This window comes from Achroia grisella, unplaced genomic scaffold (assembly GCF_030625045.1).
Source record: "Achroia grisella isolate CSIRO2021 unplaced genomic scaffold, CSIRO_AGI_Agris_v1 utg402, whole genome shotgun sequence".
NCBI lineage: Eukaryota > Metazoa > Arthropoda > Insecta > Lepidoptera > Pyralidae > Achroia > Achroia grisella.
The window spans coordinates 1,912,897-1,930,220 of NW_026712841.1; the positions used below are offsets into that span (position 1 = coordinate 1,912,897).

At 29.9% G+C, this 17,324-nt stretch overlaps 1 protein-coding gene across 1 annotated transcript in view; it reads left to right on the plus strand.

The window, feature by feature from the left end:
• The window catches only part of LOC131844552 (ATP-binding cassette subfamily C member 4-like), a 42,989-nt gene that overhangs the window by 7,192 nt on the left and 18,473 nt on the right, over nt 1–17,324 (plus strand). Inside the window, exons 2-4 of the mRNA XM_059193465.1 lie at nt 13,870–14,004; nt 15,170–15,374; nt 16,156–16,381. Of these exons, the coding sequence (XP_059049448.1) occupies nt 13,870–14,004; nt 15,170–15,374; nt 16,156–16,381 (566 nt within the window). The remainder of the gene's footprint in view (nt 1–13,869; nt 14,005–15,169; nt 15,375–16,155; nt 16,382–17,324) is intronic.

Here is a 17,324-nt window from a genome sequence, read left to right on the forward strand (position 1 = left end):
AAATTACCTATAAACACTTTAAAGAAGGCCATATGACTGCTATATATTCTAATAAAAACGCATATCTATACATTTGTAATTGATTGTCCTCATTGAAATAAGAATGTCTTTATATTTTATACAACTTCCTTGATATTTTCTTGTTGTAGATACAGTTGTCACATACAGAGCATAATGTAGAGGATAGGTAAAACGATCTAAGGTAACACTAAATCAATTGTTAGTTATATCAAAAATAATAATATGTAATTGTATACATTAAATTGCTATAATGATATTTTTAAATTTTATTTAAGATTAATTTCTATTCGTGACTTCGTCTTCATCCAGTTACTAATTTACTTCGAAGTACTCGAATAAATTAATTGATAATGATGATGATTAAATGAAGTTGTTAATAAAATTATTTAAACAGAGGTCGGTGACTTAAACTTAATAGAAGCCTTTGATGAGACGTGACTTTTCTATATAAAACACATGCTACATATACGAGTGTTTACTTTTGCTTTTCATGTAGGTATTTATGCTCAATTTCAATTTAATTTTATTGTTTTATATTATTCTTTATACTAGTACCTCACTTTGTAATACCATCTAAATAATAACATGTAGGTACAACTATGTGAATGCACTTGTAGGTACATTTATGCATATATTTTTTCAGTCCTTTTAAATGAGATATAGAATAACACTTTTACTAGTTCAGTACATGTACTTAAATATTAGTACATAAAATCTTATTTCATTTATAGAAATATCCATCTGGCTGTGTAATCTGAAATCGTAGATGTGATCTACAACTAAGTAAAAATTAACAAAAGTAAAAATTAATCATTATAAATTTACGGCGCTACAATCATGGTCGACATTAATAGTTGAATTGATGTTAGTTTTATTAACTAACTTCAAAAAGGCGTCGAATTTAATTTAATAAAATTTCTTATTTTTTGTTTTTATAAAGTTCTAAGTTGTTTAAATTTTTTGATTAATCACAATCAATAACAGTAGGTTCTAATTTTGTCTCCCTGCTTTCAAATTGCTTCATGTTTGTGCCGACGTATTTGCGGGTAACATCTGGTATTCAATATCTTGTTATTGCCAAAACATATTTTTGTCTTTTCTAACATTTTAGCGTATATAAGTGCTACTTTGTATAATAATGTTGTCAAATATCTACTAAAAATATTACATCTTTATTATATTTTATACTCGTGTTGTTGTAATTGTTGGCACATTATTTTATTTAAGCTGTTTAAGGTTATTTTTAGTTTTGTAATGAAGAAATTTTCAACAAATATAATTAGAATATTTATTTTCAATACTTATACGTGTTATCGGTTAAAGATAAACATTAGAAAATAGAGTTACTTCTCGTTAGAAATATTATCATAGAATACCTAATAGTGTGTTTCTATTGTTTTATATGTACCGTGACACAATTCATCTATTCTAATTAAATTAAATCTTGTTTTTTATTGGAAAATGATGATATGAGCATGAATGCAAATTCGGGTCAGTTCATCGAGGAAACTACAACAGGAATTAAACATGATGGCTTCCAGAAGGAACCTGTAAAAATATACGAAAATTAATGATAAAATATTATGATGGATACCATATATTTGGGGCGCTGTTGTCTACCGGCGACGGAAACTACTTTTCTTACAACTTGTGGAAATCAAGCCCTTGATGGGGCTAACCAAATCATAGTTATAAAAAATGTTATTGCAAACCATACTCATAGTATGCAATATTATGTTATCTGTGCTCATAGCATCCCTCATATACATATGTGTCTGTATATGCATCTGCTGTCAGTAGTCTGCCAAAATGCGAGGGCAACAAATAAAACAGGTACCTATTGAAAATTACCATGACCTTTTGTACGTATATAACGATTCATAAACTCATAAAAACAGCACATTGTACTACTCATCTGCCGTAACCGCAAGGCCGTCTCAGATCTTAATTAAGGTTTAAAATATTATTTTATATAATGTTACTAGGAACCCGCTAAATTATTATTGAAACGAAACCTGTTATATAGTTTCATAAATATATTAATTAAATAATTACTTTTTTGAGTTTATCCATTTCACACAAAAAGTTTTCTTTGTCTCAAGTATTAAAAATGGTAAATCAACTTCAATTGTATTAATGATAAAACAATTTTTTTCAGTTATAACTTGATTAAATTTAATGGAACCACAAGAAGCACTCATTCTCAAAATCGGTTCACGTAGAAAAAGTTTTGAGGTAACACACAAAAAATATTATCGAATTGAGAACGGATTTTACATCAGGTTTATAGTTTTTAGGCACTCGCCTGGGCTGCGGCGATCGTACTACCCATTTAGACCCATGGCTTGGTATTATTCATGTTGTTTTCTTTTGGGTGGTAAGAAAGCCGTCACTAATAAATAATTATGCAAATAGAATAACGCTTCAGTTTATAAGTTCCTTAACGTACGAGTGAGATCGTTAACACTTTCAAGTTGCCCGTCAGCTTGGTGGTAACCAGTAATTTAAAATATATATTTACATATTAATTAAAATACTTATAACGAATAACAGGTTTCGTTGTTTCAAGTAATTTAATTGTACATTTGTCTTTTACGGATGCATATGGATGTATGCAAACATTGACACCTAGTGGTATATCGTACAATGTCACTTACAAATTGTTTTTCGGGTAAGTACAAAATGCTTGCTGTTTATAAATATTTATAATATCAATCTAACTATTATACGAAGTTAATTTATTTGTTTGATAGGTACCTTTTTACTGATTGTTATAAAAATTTACATATATGTACCTACATGTGGAAAAAAATTTCAAAATGGTTAAATTTAAATTAAAGTCAAATTACTTAATTATGTGAATTATTTATATACGTTATGCTACCTCATAGGAACAGTATGCGGCACCTTAATATCTAGAGATTTACTGTGTGTGTGCATATTTAATATGTTACATTATGTGTAGGTATATTTCTTCGTTAAAATTTTACTTACAAGCAGTTTGCTTTGTGAGATGTATTTCAATTGAAGGATGAGATATGACAGTGAAATTACAGAGTACGGAGGAATGTCATCGTAGTATTCCAGAACGGCAACGCATAAAAAGTACCATGGTACATGATGGCGTGATGTTTGTGATGTTGTTCAAGTATATAGGCGATGGTTACCATTTATCATCAGGTAAACGATCTGACGCCTCGTCATGTTATTTACCATTCTAATTACATAAAAATATGTCCACCAGTATTAACTGCTCAAAGTATAGGCAACCAATGTCTACACCAAATATACAAAATTATTTGTCACCATATATAATATTCGCACTTTAAAGATCACTAATAAGTGGTAATAGAAAAGTAAAACTGATGATACAATTGTTTACAATGATACCATTTTATATTACGCATATACGAAGCGCGGAATAAACATATCTATATAAGTCGGTGGACATTTATTAAAGCTGTGTAAAAACCACATATTATTTAGAATTAAATAAGTACTTTATATAACTACCAAATGTGCCTAATGATAATAGATCTATTCGCAGAATAATTCACACTTGATATTTCCTTAAAAGTGTAATTAACTGACAAAGTTAATGTAGCTGTTTGGCTGACATAAAACTTATTTCCTATAGCAGCAATGATAAAAATAACTGTACGATAATAATTATTATAAGACAATGGGCATAAAATTCAAATCGCATATTATTTACCGAGTCAAGAGCAATACAACAATCAACATATACATAGTTTAATTAAACATGTTAATGATCCTCTGACATGTTAACACTTTACACATACGTTTAAATGCGATAGTAACTTTATTTTTTTTTTGTGTGGAACTAAATGTAATGAAGTTTGTCATAGAAATATAGGGAGGTGGGTGAAGAGTTTCATCCGAAATTTTATAAGGGTTGGGTTAGATTGCTGCAAACACCCTTTTTGAGCGATTTATTTATTATCTATATGTAATTATTTGTTTATTAATTTTTGTACGAAAATTGAAATGAAAAGTAGAATATTAGGTATAAAAAATTACATATAGATCAAGTCGGTGTATCAAAGACAGAGATTTAGCAAAATAACAAAATGGCTGCCGACTGCCAAAAAAGAATGTGCCAGTAGGTACATAAGTCTTTGACTAGAGATCCTTAATGATGTTCAAACTTAAAATTGAAATCAATTGCAGCTGTATTAGCCCACTGGGTGCCCAGTCATTCTTCATTAAGCAAAACGTAGACATTAAATGTTGCAGGGCTCTTTCTACTCTAATTCAACCGGGGATCCTGGTAATTGTGATTGGGAGCCTCTCATTGGGTAATGTGTACGATGTCGGTGACGGTTTCACATCGATAAGAGTAACCATACGACAGGAACCGGACAGTCATTAACCAATTCGTCGTGAGACTTTGGACCTGTTCATTATGATGCATCTTAAATAAGTAGGTGAAAAACTCGTTTTCACAGTGAATTTTTACTATCTGTAGTTACCTTCTAAAAACAAGCCACAGACAGGAAAATAAACAACTACTTAATATAAATTACATTAATGACGATTGAATTAAAGGTATCTAAATATGACCTTAAATAGATACTTACTACTTACTATACGCAGCAATATGTTTATTTATACATATGTGACTATGATGTATGTAGTACTGAATTATTATTGGATAGCTCATTATTACTGTTACTTGAATTTAGCTATTATTGACTTTACTTGGCAAATTGAATATTACAAATAAAGTAAATTTACACTTATTATCAACGCTTTGAATATTTTTATATTTCTGCCTATAATTTAGCGTAAATATTAATTCTTTGTGATCATTAGAAGATTAAGAAGAGAGGATCTACTTATCCAAGGTAGCAAATGAATAAAAAGTATTATCTTACATTTAGAACGTCGATAAATGAAAGCAATCTTTTTCTTGTTTCCAACAAATATCACAATAGTTATTATCCATCAGTCATAAAATATATGTAATTAGACCGTATGTACCATAAATCAAATATACGACCTAATTGAGAGGAATTCAACTGTACTTATATAAATACTTGAATATCGTTGTGATGTAGTCATTATTTGCTTTGTATACCTTGAGAATATTTTAAGCAACCGCTATGTTTGCTACTGAACAAGTACATAGAGACACGGCAACAATTCGTCTTTTGGGTATATTATTGTCCTGCTTATTTTACTTAGATTGTATCTGTTCCCAACATTTTTTCAATGAATTTTGGCGTAATTTAAAAATTGTAGGTTACAATTGTTCTGTCAGATAACAAACTAAGAATAAAAAAAAGCCTTATTTAATTTGTCCTAACTATACATAGATATACTGTAGAAAAAAATTCAGTCACGTGATCTAAATCTACCATAGTTAAAGATGCATAGATTTAAAGCGAATGGGAAATACTAATCAAGGCAGCGCATGTCTTGTTAACACATTATATTGTATGTACTCAGGCGTTTAAGCTTACTCACTACACAGTGACACACGGGATTCTAATTTTTCTATTAATGTCAATTTGATTACGTATACTAGACATGTTCCTGTGTTTATATTAATAATGCTTTCATTCCAGTAACAACAATAATATGAGTTTTGTATGATTCGTTTTATAAACCTAGTATTGACGACACACAGCGCATGCATATACATCTTTAACATTTTACAAAGTGATCAGTCTTTGTTATTTCTTACATCTTAGCATAAAAAATGCTAGTAATATTATACCTTAATGAAATTGTGTGAAAAGACGATTTGCAGATGGAAAATGAAATACTGGGAGTATATTTTTCCATCTACAAGTTCATTTTGCTGAAATTCCTTATTGTAATTCCTTAACGACAAGTTCTTATCATTTAAATTAATGAATACTCAACCCAGCTTAGTAAGTCTAGTAAATACAGTTTATACGTTAGGTATAGTCAATTATTAATCCATATATGGCGAGTAATTATTTATGTATGTGCTTTGTTAACGTGACACGTATGATAGATTTAAGAACTTTATTGGAGGTTAATCCGTATTTAAAAATCTATATAAATTTTTTGCTCTATTCAATAATTATTAAAATTATATCGAAATGGTTGAATATTTTACTACCTATTATAATGTTGATACTATAAAGCATCATGGTCTATTATTTTGACTAAAAGTTTACTGGAATGATTGTAAATTGAATTGTAATGGATACCAATATGCGACATTCAATTATATTGATATCTGTAGCAAAAAGGATATATTCAAACTTGTTAAAAAATATCTACGTAATCAATAATTTCAATTTTTGTCATCTTATTACTGTGTATTTACCTAGATACGTTGCCTTATGTATTCATTACTTCATCCTTTCTCTTTACTGCTAATTAAGAAATCGTTTACCGATGTATTTCAATGTGTTAATGTTTAATGACGATGAACTGGCGGACAGCTTATAAACGTAGACTTCATTTATAAATAAACTTGTACAATGCCCACTCGCAATATGAACATTTCTGATGATTGCTACTCAGTTCATGATCAACAGTCAGTATATTAAGCGATTGACACATTACAGAGTAGGTTATGCAATACTCATTTAGTTATGAAATTATTCTGATGAGTATAAAATACGATGTCATGACGTTATTCTGCGCAGTTCTGTATTTTTACCGCAAAGTCGTCCGCCGCATATGTGGATTGATTCTTTTACTAGGAAACTCAATTTAAAAATGTTTCAGTGTTTATCATGTTTTTGCAGTTTTTATATGAGTCTTATTCAAAATTATACAATATGTACTTAGTAGACCCAATACTGATACTTTGGTGTATTTCAAATATCTAGGTATAAATTCAGAAATAATCGCAAAATTAGTCGCTTTCTGTGGACGACCAAATCCTTTTCATAGATACATAGTTACTATGACTTGTTAATCAGCAGTTACTATATTTACTAATCTATACATTTAGGGACTAGTCTGTTAGTATCTAATATCTAAAGCTAATTTGTTATTTTCTTTGTTTAGGCCAGTTAACCTCTGACTCTATCTCAGTTGGATTTCCAATCAGCGGAAACCCTGTGTATTGAGTTAAGTAACGTTGTAGATTATTTACATTACAAGTTTAGGAGCCAAAGTTAAAAGAAATAAAAATTAAGTAAAAACGCGGGCTAAAAATTAAGTAAAAATGAAAATGTTGCGAACCCGAGAATAAGGGGATGACCGCCACATCTATTAAATTGAACTGGAGGTAACTCCGCGGGCACAGTTATTTTAGATGTACGACAAATTGTGATTGCATTAGTAGACGATTTTGGCAGTCAGATAAGCAATGGAAGTAACGGAATATTCAGGATATGTTTATGCATCTATTCGAGATCACACGGGATGTTGCTTGCCTATCCTCGGCTTTATTCCTTAGTCTGCTTTTACGACCCCCACGAAGTGAAGTCGGGATAGGCACAGACGTAAATTTAAGCTTATATTTTATGTAGCTATGATGCGTACTGCGTTCATATCTCTTTTTAGTTATATATATCCATGTGCGTTATTTAAGCATAAATTTAATAATGAAACGTATCTACGTCCTTTGCCCCACGTAATTTGTTAGCTATAGCCACGTAACTCGCTCCCTTGAGAAATTTAGGATATAATTAATCTTAAAAAAACGTAAGTTTACGCAGACATCATCTTCCGCGTTATACAGTAGGTCTGAAGTTATAATGACATTGCATTTACAAGAGACATAAATATCTGCACATTTTTTGCTGTAAGTGTTATATTTAGATACATAATCATACTTAGTGATTATTCCTCATCATACCATTTTTGTAGCTATATTTTAGAATTTTGTTCCAAAAAAAACGAAATAACTACAATAATCTCGATATTTGTGTGACATCTCAAACTTTGACTGGAAAAATCATCAGATTTTTGCGTAACATAAAAGACAATGTAATCTTCTTCTTGTAGTGGTATCTTCTAGACGTTTATTAAAAATAACATACCTATGGAATAGTAGGTAATGTCTTTAACAATTTTTTTAGCATTTCACTGGAGTCTACTAACCTGATCGAATAAGAAAATCAAAATGTTCGTTCCAAAAAAAAGTGTAGTATGAAATCGTTATAAAAAATAAAATACCAAGGTGATCAACGTAGTTTCCGTCTGAACAGGTGATCTTTGTTAGCACATGATGAGATTGTTGATCTCTGGACGGACGCACGGGCTAGCAAAAAAGATTGACTTTTTATTGTAACACAAAAAAAATCTATAACTAAATATGATTAGTCCTTTAAAATACTTGATCTAAGTATTCAGAATACTTAGATAAGAAAGGAAAGTATTTTATAATTTTTTTAAACAATAACATAGATTAATCAGAAAGTGACTTTACAAAAATAAGCCAGTCAACTTTCGCAACCGGCTAATCTAAGTAGATAATAGCGGGTAAAAAAAAATAACTCTGGACAATTTACGATATTGTTTGGTTACTTTGTCAGTCTATTGTTTACTAAAAGTTATAGTAAAAGTAAAATTTTTATCGCAATATGCACTACAGTTCAACCACAATGATTGTTAAATGAATATCATCACACACTTAAACCAACTGCATTGGATTATTTTTTTATTATATAAGGTCAAATTACTAAGCGAGGAGCAAGCTCAACGCGTGAAGGATCTCACGACATCTTGAAGTATTATAATAACTAATAATTAGATAGATTGTGTTAAGCAATTTAACTCACGTCAAAATAGTACAAGGCAAAGGTGTTGATGGCATGACGGCCCTCGTGATTTGCTTTTGACTATAGATACTCACATACATATTATACGTCCAAGATCTAAGTAGAATAAAAACAACAGTGTTTTTCACTTGATCAATAGCTATTTACTGACCCGAAAAATGGAAAGTACATTAGCATACTTTTAAGATTAATTAAAGTATTTCGTCAGACACTGACTGATAGAACAACAAGCAGTGAATGCAAAAGACTGGAATTTTATTTTAAACGCTTATAAATGTTCCGATATGTAAAGACCTTCAAAACCAGGATCTGACTAAGAATGAGTCATAACTCAAGGAGATTTACTTGTTTTTTATAAATCTCGTAGGGCATCTTCCAGCTCTACCGAGAGATAAATTCAATGTCACCATCATGTTCCATTCGGTTGTAAAGTTGTTGTGTTTATGTATAAAAAAAATATTTCACTCAGATATCGTTCAATGATTATTTATTAATTTTATACATTGAATGTATCAAACATTGATAAATAATTTCTTCTAATCGAACCAGAGTCTATATATTTTATTTTATATGTGAAGTATCTTCGATGAGGCTAAATATATGATGATGAAGAAAGATATATATAAGTAGGTTTGTTTACAATATCTTGCACGTGACAGACGAAGCAAGTTACATTAAAATTGTTAATAATAAACTGAATCATCAGTCATTGTTTTACAGAATTTATATAACAACAGTAATATCCAGCTTAATGGTTATGCTCCATAATCTAATTGTGTAATTCTCCATGTCTAATTTAATATCAAATATTGGATCATTATAAAATAATATTGTGCAATTTAAGTTTTTTAAAATATATTATTATCGGCTTAATTATTATATTAAAAAATATAATAATCAAATCACAGTAATAAAATAATTTGCTACACATTTAAACAAGCTCATAATTGAATTGTAATTAAACTGAGGGCGTAGTATTGATTTTTGATTTGTGTTGAAATTTAAACCTACTGAGATTTCTGTTCTGAAACCAACTTAGGGTCAGACATACATTTTAGCTCAGAATATACTCTTTGAAGTGTTTAAAAAGTGCCAAATTATTACTAAGGAATCTCAACCACAGCAAAGATAACTAATTGTTTTATTTATTTTGGTGACCGGCGTCACATGATTAAAGTTGACATTTATTTGTGTGTCAATGATCTGCTTGAGAATGGGCACCTATACCGGTTGGTATCACTATTATTCAAGAGCAACCACATCGCTTTCACTCGCACTTTATTTACATACATAGGTACATACGTCGTGAATGTTAGGTACAACTGGAATCTGGAATTATAGGGGACAAGTAGTAATACAATTTAATCAACTAATATTCATATTGAATTATGAGTTTTTAAGAAAATCTATTTTGAATTTATTTTAATTGGAGTTAATAGCAGATTTGTAAGCTTAAATTTTTACCGTTCACCAAAAGAGATAAAGGTAATACAAAAAATAATTAAATTTAACACTATAAAAATCTGTTTACTGACTAAAGCCTGTATTAAACTATACCGTAGCATGGTTTAGTTATGCAAAATTTCTGTTATCTCTGAAAATACTATCAACTTGAATCGATTGGACACACTATATCTACCTATTTAAAAAATACGTTATTATAGAATATTGAATGAACATACGCTATATGTTATACACTTAAATTGTACAACCTAGACAAAGTCTGGACTGCCCGTAACTAGCTAATCTCATAATTTTATTTTCTATTACTGAAGGTGATCAAAACAAATTTTTTCCCACTAAGAAACCGGTTATGTAATTTGATTACCTACTACAAACAAGCCTCAAGTTTACCACATTTTTGCCATAGATTAGTATTAATTAATAGTCACCATGTCGCCATAACAGCCGATTATAACGTCTCGCTACTGTATAAGGGTCTTTCCCTATATATAAAATAAGATTTTTTAAGTTATGGACACTCTAAATAAGTTGAGTAATAAATTTTAGTTTTTATTTCGAGTTTATATTTTCTAATTACGAATGGGTTATCTTCACTACATATTATAAAACAAAGTCGCTGTAGCTGTCTATCCGCCCCTATGTATGCTTAAATCTTTAAAGCTACGCAACGGATTTTGAAGCGGTTTTTTTTAATAGATAGAGTTATTCAATAGGAAGGTTTATATATATATATATGATACATGTACATTCGTGAGAAGCCGGGGTGGGTAGCTAGTATATAATAATATGATGAAAAGCTGAATAAATAAACACTAAATTTGATAAACTGTTGTATTTCCACCTATCCATGGACAGTAGAGGCAAGTAAAAAGAAGGTTGAATAATATTTGCTATTCAGCCTCTTTATTGCATTACACTGTAATTACATATCGGCCACGTACGGACATTGTAAATTCAATGCACATTTACACCGAATGAAGATCATTAATTCTCCGATTTGTCTTTTATGCTCTAGTAACGAAACTCAAACATTAGAACATATATTTTTTGATTGCCCGGCCTTCAATTTAAACAGAATTTTGCTCATTGCTAAGCTTCAAGAACTATATAAGATTATTCCGCCATCGCTTCAAGAACTATTCAAATGCACTGCAACTTTTAAACCAATTTACGACTTCATCATAGCAACTATCGGAGAATTATAAACATTTCAATTATGGACAGAATTTTTTTAATTTCATGGAAAGACTACTGAAGATTAGGCTGTATGGTCTCGTACCTTTGCCTATCCACTTGTGGATAAAATATACCACTACTACTACTATCGGCCACGTACTATAGCCGTATATTATAAGAGTGATAATAAAAGAAGCAAGTTTAATTTGAAATAAGAACGTCTTTATTTTCAACTGTCATTTGTTTATTGTATTTTAATTATTAATTATTATAATAATAAAATTAACTGATTAAGATGTAATACCGGATGATACAGAGTTTGGCGGAATATAGTTTACGCTTGAAGCCAGTGAGTAATGGAAATTATTTTTTAATAATTTCTCTATATCGTTTTGTACCTAAAAAATATTTTACTTGTGAAGTACGTAATTTTTATGTAAATTATCTAGAATGAAGAATTTATAATACAATAGTTATACTAATATACTTTTACTAAACTTGAACACAACAATATAAAATTTCACTGTACTTTAAGTGCTTCATTATATAATGTTGAATATTCACAGTACGAATATGTTCGTACGATTAAAGTAGCTTGTAATTTCAAAAAGATCCTTTGTCAAAGAAATTTGGAATAATGGTCATAGGAAAACAGTTACGAGGTCAATTATGACGTGACATCGAAACCCGCCAAACTTTGCTTAACATGGTTTCATTTTATTATAAGCATACAAAACATATTTCTGGATATTATTAAACATGATTACCATTATGTCTTAATTTATATTAAAACTGATCTGATATGTGAAGTATTAAGGTATCATAATCTAAGATACCAAGTTTACTAAACAACTTAGTACCTTAGATATGTTTCGTCGTATTTGTGCTCTTAAATATCAACAAAATAGAGAGTCGTATGACGTTCGATTTTTATTAAATTCATTACATATTCTGCATCCAGTCATAATTATATATCTACATAACTCTAATAACCACTGACTTATGTGTAAGATATTTTTATATCGTTAGATTTGTCTTCTAAATAAATAAAATAGATACCTAAATATTAAATCCATTATTAGTACTTACAACACCATACTATATCTCAAATCAATTATTTGGACATCCAACAGACCACTTAGTTTATGTATTTAATTTTCTTTTTCCTAGTTTCATAATCCGCCAAAAAGTTTGCTATGATAATATTATGCATGATTTCATAAAAACTTATTAAACAAATGATCCAATAATTTAGAATCGTGTACGTTTGAATACCTGCTTATTTTAAGCAAAATAAACACATCTTATGTAGTTATATGTACGTAGCGCGATACGTGGTACCTAGTACGTCTCAATCTTGTACCTACTACACAATCTATTTCAACCCGGTTTCGTTGTCGGATTGTTTTCTAAAAATCATATTTTCTATTTCCTATTTAAAACTCGAAAAACGAGGTTCTCTATTCGATTGTTTTTGTGTGTATATTTTATAGGATCTGCAATTCTTAGTCAATTTTTATGATTCACAATCGATAGAGTTTAATCTCATCTTTCTTCTGTATTAGAATAGTAATATTATAGAGTTGAGAAGTGGAGTTACATTTCACCGATCGAACTGATATACTTTTGTCACCAAACTTGTAAGTTCCTAACTTTGAAATAGTAATTTTAACTGTCATCCAGATTTTGAGATTCATATTTGATCGTATGTTCGTTTAAGTTATTTCTTGTACACCTTAATAATCTCTTGGTTTTTATAATATCAGTAGTATCATAAAAGAGGTACATGTTGTATTAAAAGTTGTTTTAGTATTCAAGTAAAGTAAGTTATGTCGATGTTTCCACGGATTCGTGAGATGCGTACCTTCCATTTAAAAGTTAAAAACGATGATATCATTCACTTAACTTAGCTATTTATATGGTATTCGTATATGTGTATCGTATACCAAAACTTGTATGGCTAGTTTTATGTACTTATATGCTATGGTACAATGTTCATCCAGATACGCATTAAGTATTTATCATAGGAATAGAAATTTAAATGTTTTTTTAAAAAGTAACCTTACAGGTTTTTACTAGAAATAATAACCATTTAAAAGGCCATACCTATTATATTCATTAATAATATATATCATAATTTCCTTTAAAATTGACTTTCGAATTTTGAATCTGTTCCAAAATATTTCCTTTGTGTTTGCTTACGAAAGCGTAATATTCCCTATTCTTAAAGCCGATTTTATTTTATGTAACATAATTTATTGTGATATCCTGCCTGCTGTCTAGTATCAGGATATGAGAGACATGCCGCATACAGGATGGTATGTTTATAACCGATGATAGAATGAGGATGAATGAAATGTTTAGCGACTCTGATGTATTCTTTTTCTACTATCGTGTTGGCATCTTATTATGATTATCTACCGATTGAAATCTACTTAATTTAAAATTATCCATTCTGTTTTGTTATCAGGAAATGGCTGGAAGAAGTCGCGTTAGCAAACAAGCAGGGTAGAAAACCATCGCTCCTGCGCGCCATGACTAAAGCATTCTGGATGAGTTATGCACCTTCTGGGATCATGTTCTTTATACAAGCACTACTACTTAAGTGAGTAAACATTTTAATATAACACATTGATATGTGTGTTTTAGTGATAGTTTTATTGAGGCATACTTAATATTGCTATATAATATCATCGATACATACTTAGATAATAAAATATAATGTCAGTATCTGCATGTAAATTTATATAGAAGTAAATCTTGAAGAAAATGATTCAGTTTCACACAATTACTCACATTCATTTACTTTTTTTGATAAATCAAAGTACACATAAATACAGTTTCTTCTTATCTATGTGGATAAAAAGTGTATAAAAATTATTATATCCTTGCAAACTCTTTTAAAAATCTATTATTACTGTTTATTAATTTGTGCATATGAATTAATTTGTAGTAAATAAGTATTTAATGTCAAGTACTTATAGCTAATATACGATCCTTCTCTACCGCTAATTTGAACAGAAAGGGAATGGTATAGTAGCTTGGACTGTTAGTTCTCTAAAATTGGTTAATCCCTCTGTAAAATTACGGTGTCGTTGGAAGTAATAAAGATGATCGCCCATCCATCACACTCACGAATGGTTAATTTTAAGCTAATAAAACATGCATGACCACTGAATCAAATCCATCGTCATTGTGGTTATTGAATTTATATTGTGTTTTAACCAATGTGGTTTGAATATATATTGTGTATGAATTAACAATAGCAGATACATTTGCAGGTTCAACATTTTATCTTAAATTTTACAAAATAATGTAACTTATGCGGTCGCAAAATTATCGTACAAATATATTACAACAATTTTCAACCTTCAACAATCACGTCACACGACTTTAATTAATTTGATCCTACCATAGTGGTAACATTATTTTCAGACTTCCCTCTCTTTTACAAATGTAGGTACACTTGTAAACTTATCAAAAAAACAACTCAAAACTTATGTTTATAGCGATGAAGTTGAAAATGAGTTAAGGTTTTTATGTATAAAAGGTGTATAGCCTAATACACCACATTCATTTTATTTTAAAAAGTGATGTCACTTAAGGTTAGTTTTAGTGTTAGAACCTCTACCACCTTGTCATACTTTATCAACCTCTCCTCCATAATGTATGATGTAATTTACAGATGGCTTCTTATTTCAAGTATTCTATTATTACACTTTTGTAATAATATTCAGAGATGAAACTAACAACGTACTGTTATTTGCCAGACCGTTTCAACCAGTTGCACTAAGCTTGATGCTGTGGTACTGGGAGCCTGGTTCGGACATGCCGTACGAGCAAGCAGTGTACTGCGCTACGGCGGTGATCCTTATGTCACTGTTGATAGCATTTCTCAACCACCATGGTACATACTCAACTCAGCAATTCGGCATGAAACTACGTATAGCGGCTTGTTCACTTATTTACAGAAAGGTAAGTAAGCTATTGCATTAATGGGGAAATTATTTTCTTACGGCTTCTGTAGAATCTGCAGTGTAGATCTATAATAATAAAACCCAGTCAGGGTTTTAGAAATTTCAACTACACAGCACCATGTATAAGGAATGCTGCGGTCAAAAGCTTTCCTTTTAATCCTTTTTACTCGTAACGATCATTACAACATTATTTACCATATAGTTGCGTTTTTATATTTTACAGTTTAGTATTCCTTGTTAGGTTCTAGAGTTTGACGAGGTCGAAAACTGTAGGTTAGGCACTATGTTACAATATAACATAATTAATAAAAAAAATGGTACATTGTGCGCGGGATACTTCATTTAAAATCTGTGTAAATTGCGAATGATAATGTTATTTTGAAAAAATATTCATAGAATGTAGTATGAAAATATTTCTTCAATCTCATTACACATTACATTTATGATTACATTTCCTCCAATTTACATAGTATTTTTTTAAATTAGCTATTATTCTACTATGATGTATAAGCTATATTATTGTAAAGTTTCGTCAAAATCTGTTCAGTAGTTTCTGCGTGAAAGAGTAACAAACTTCCATCCATACTCACAAACTTTCGTGTTTATAATATTATTAATAGATATTTAGGTAAAAAATATAAAAGTCTTCTATCCGTTGTCTAATTGGTATTAGCACAAACTACTTAGCTTGGTATCAGCTTATTTAGATTTTTTTACAGCTGCTTTTTATATTTATTAATGATTCGATACTAGTAAGTAAAGGTTTATATTGTCACCAGGTAATGCGTATGAGCTCTGGTGCCTTAGCGCAGACTACAGCTGGCCAAGTAGTAAATCTTCTGTCAAACGATGTGAATCGCTTCGACTACGCATTCATTTATACACACTTTATTTGGTTGCTGCCTCTACAAGTGATCCTGATTTGCTACCTCATCTATATTAAAATCGGGTATGCAGCTGTTGTGGGAGTCATCGGTATCGTGCTGCAAACCATACCAGTTCAATGTAAGTGTCTTTAAATTCTAGGTTAATATAGTTAGGGCTCGAATCACTGGAAGAAATTTCATGTGTGTGTTTATGGATAGTATGAACCGACTAATATGTCTCTATACTTAAATCTACCTGTATATTTAAATCTACTGTATCAGAGCTTCTCTGTAACAGTTAGATATTAACTAGTATATGTTTCCGCATTTTTTTATTTATTTCCTCGTGCGTAATAACGTACTTGTTTCCTGTCATTGCAAATCGTTATTAAACCTATATTCTCAATTTAAATGTATTATACACTAACAACGAATATATTATATTTATATATGTTATGATACGTAATGTTTACGGGAAGCTATTTAAAAATTATTGAAAATAATATTTTATTATTTGTTATAAATGCAACAACTCTATCCATACATAAATTCCAAATGTGTTTTAATTATTGCGCACTTATAAGGATATAAGTGCGCAATAATTAATATATTATAATAAAATATTATTTTCTAATATAACAAATAAGAAAATATTATTTTCAATAATTTTTAAATAGCTTCCCGTAAACATTACGTATCATAACATATTGAATGATACCAACTATAATTATTTTTAAGTATATAGTAAAAATTGCAATTAAATCGCAAGACCCACATAGATTAAATTAAATGCTTTCTCCTTACCGCAAAAAAAAATACTTATAGATAGGCATAGCATTATCGAAATAGACCATAATTGGTTCAAATGTAATAAAATTAGAATACTATTTAAAGTAAAACTGGTAACGTATAGGCTAGTAACCAAACAAACTATAGCTAAACATAACATAAGGATAACATCTCGAACAATTTCTCTACATAGAGCGCACATATAGCCTTGATTCAGAGAAAATTGTTCAGTTTCAAACAGAAGCCCCTGGACACAGTATTTAATCAATTTCGATTCTTAATCATTACAAGTC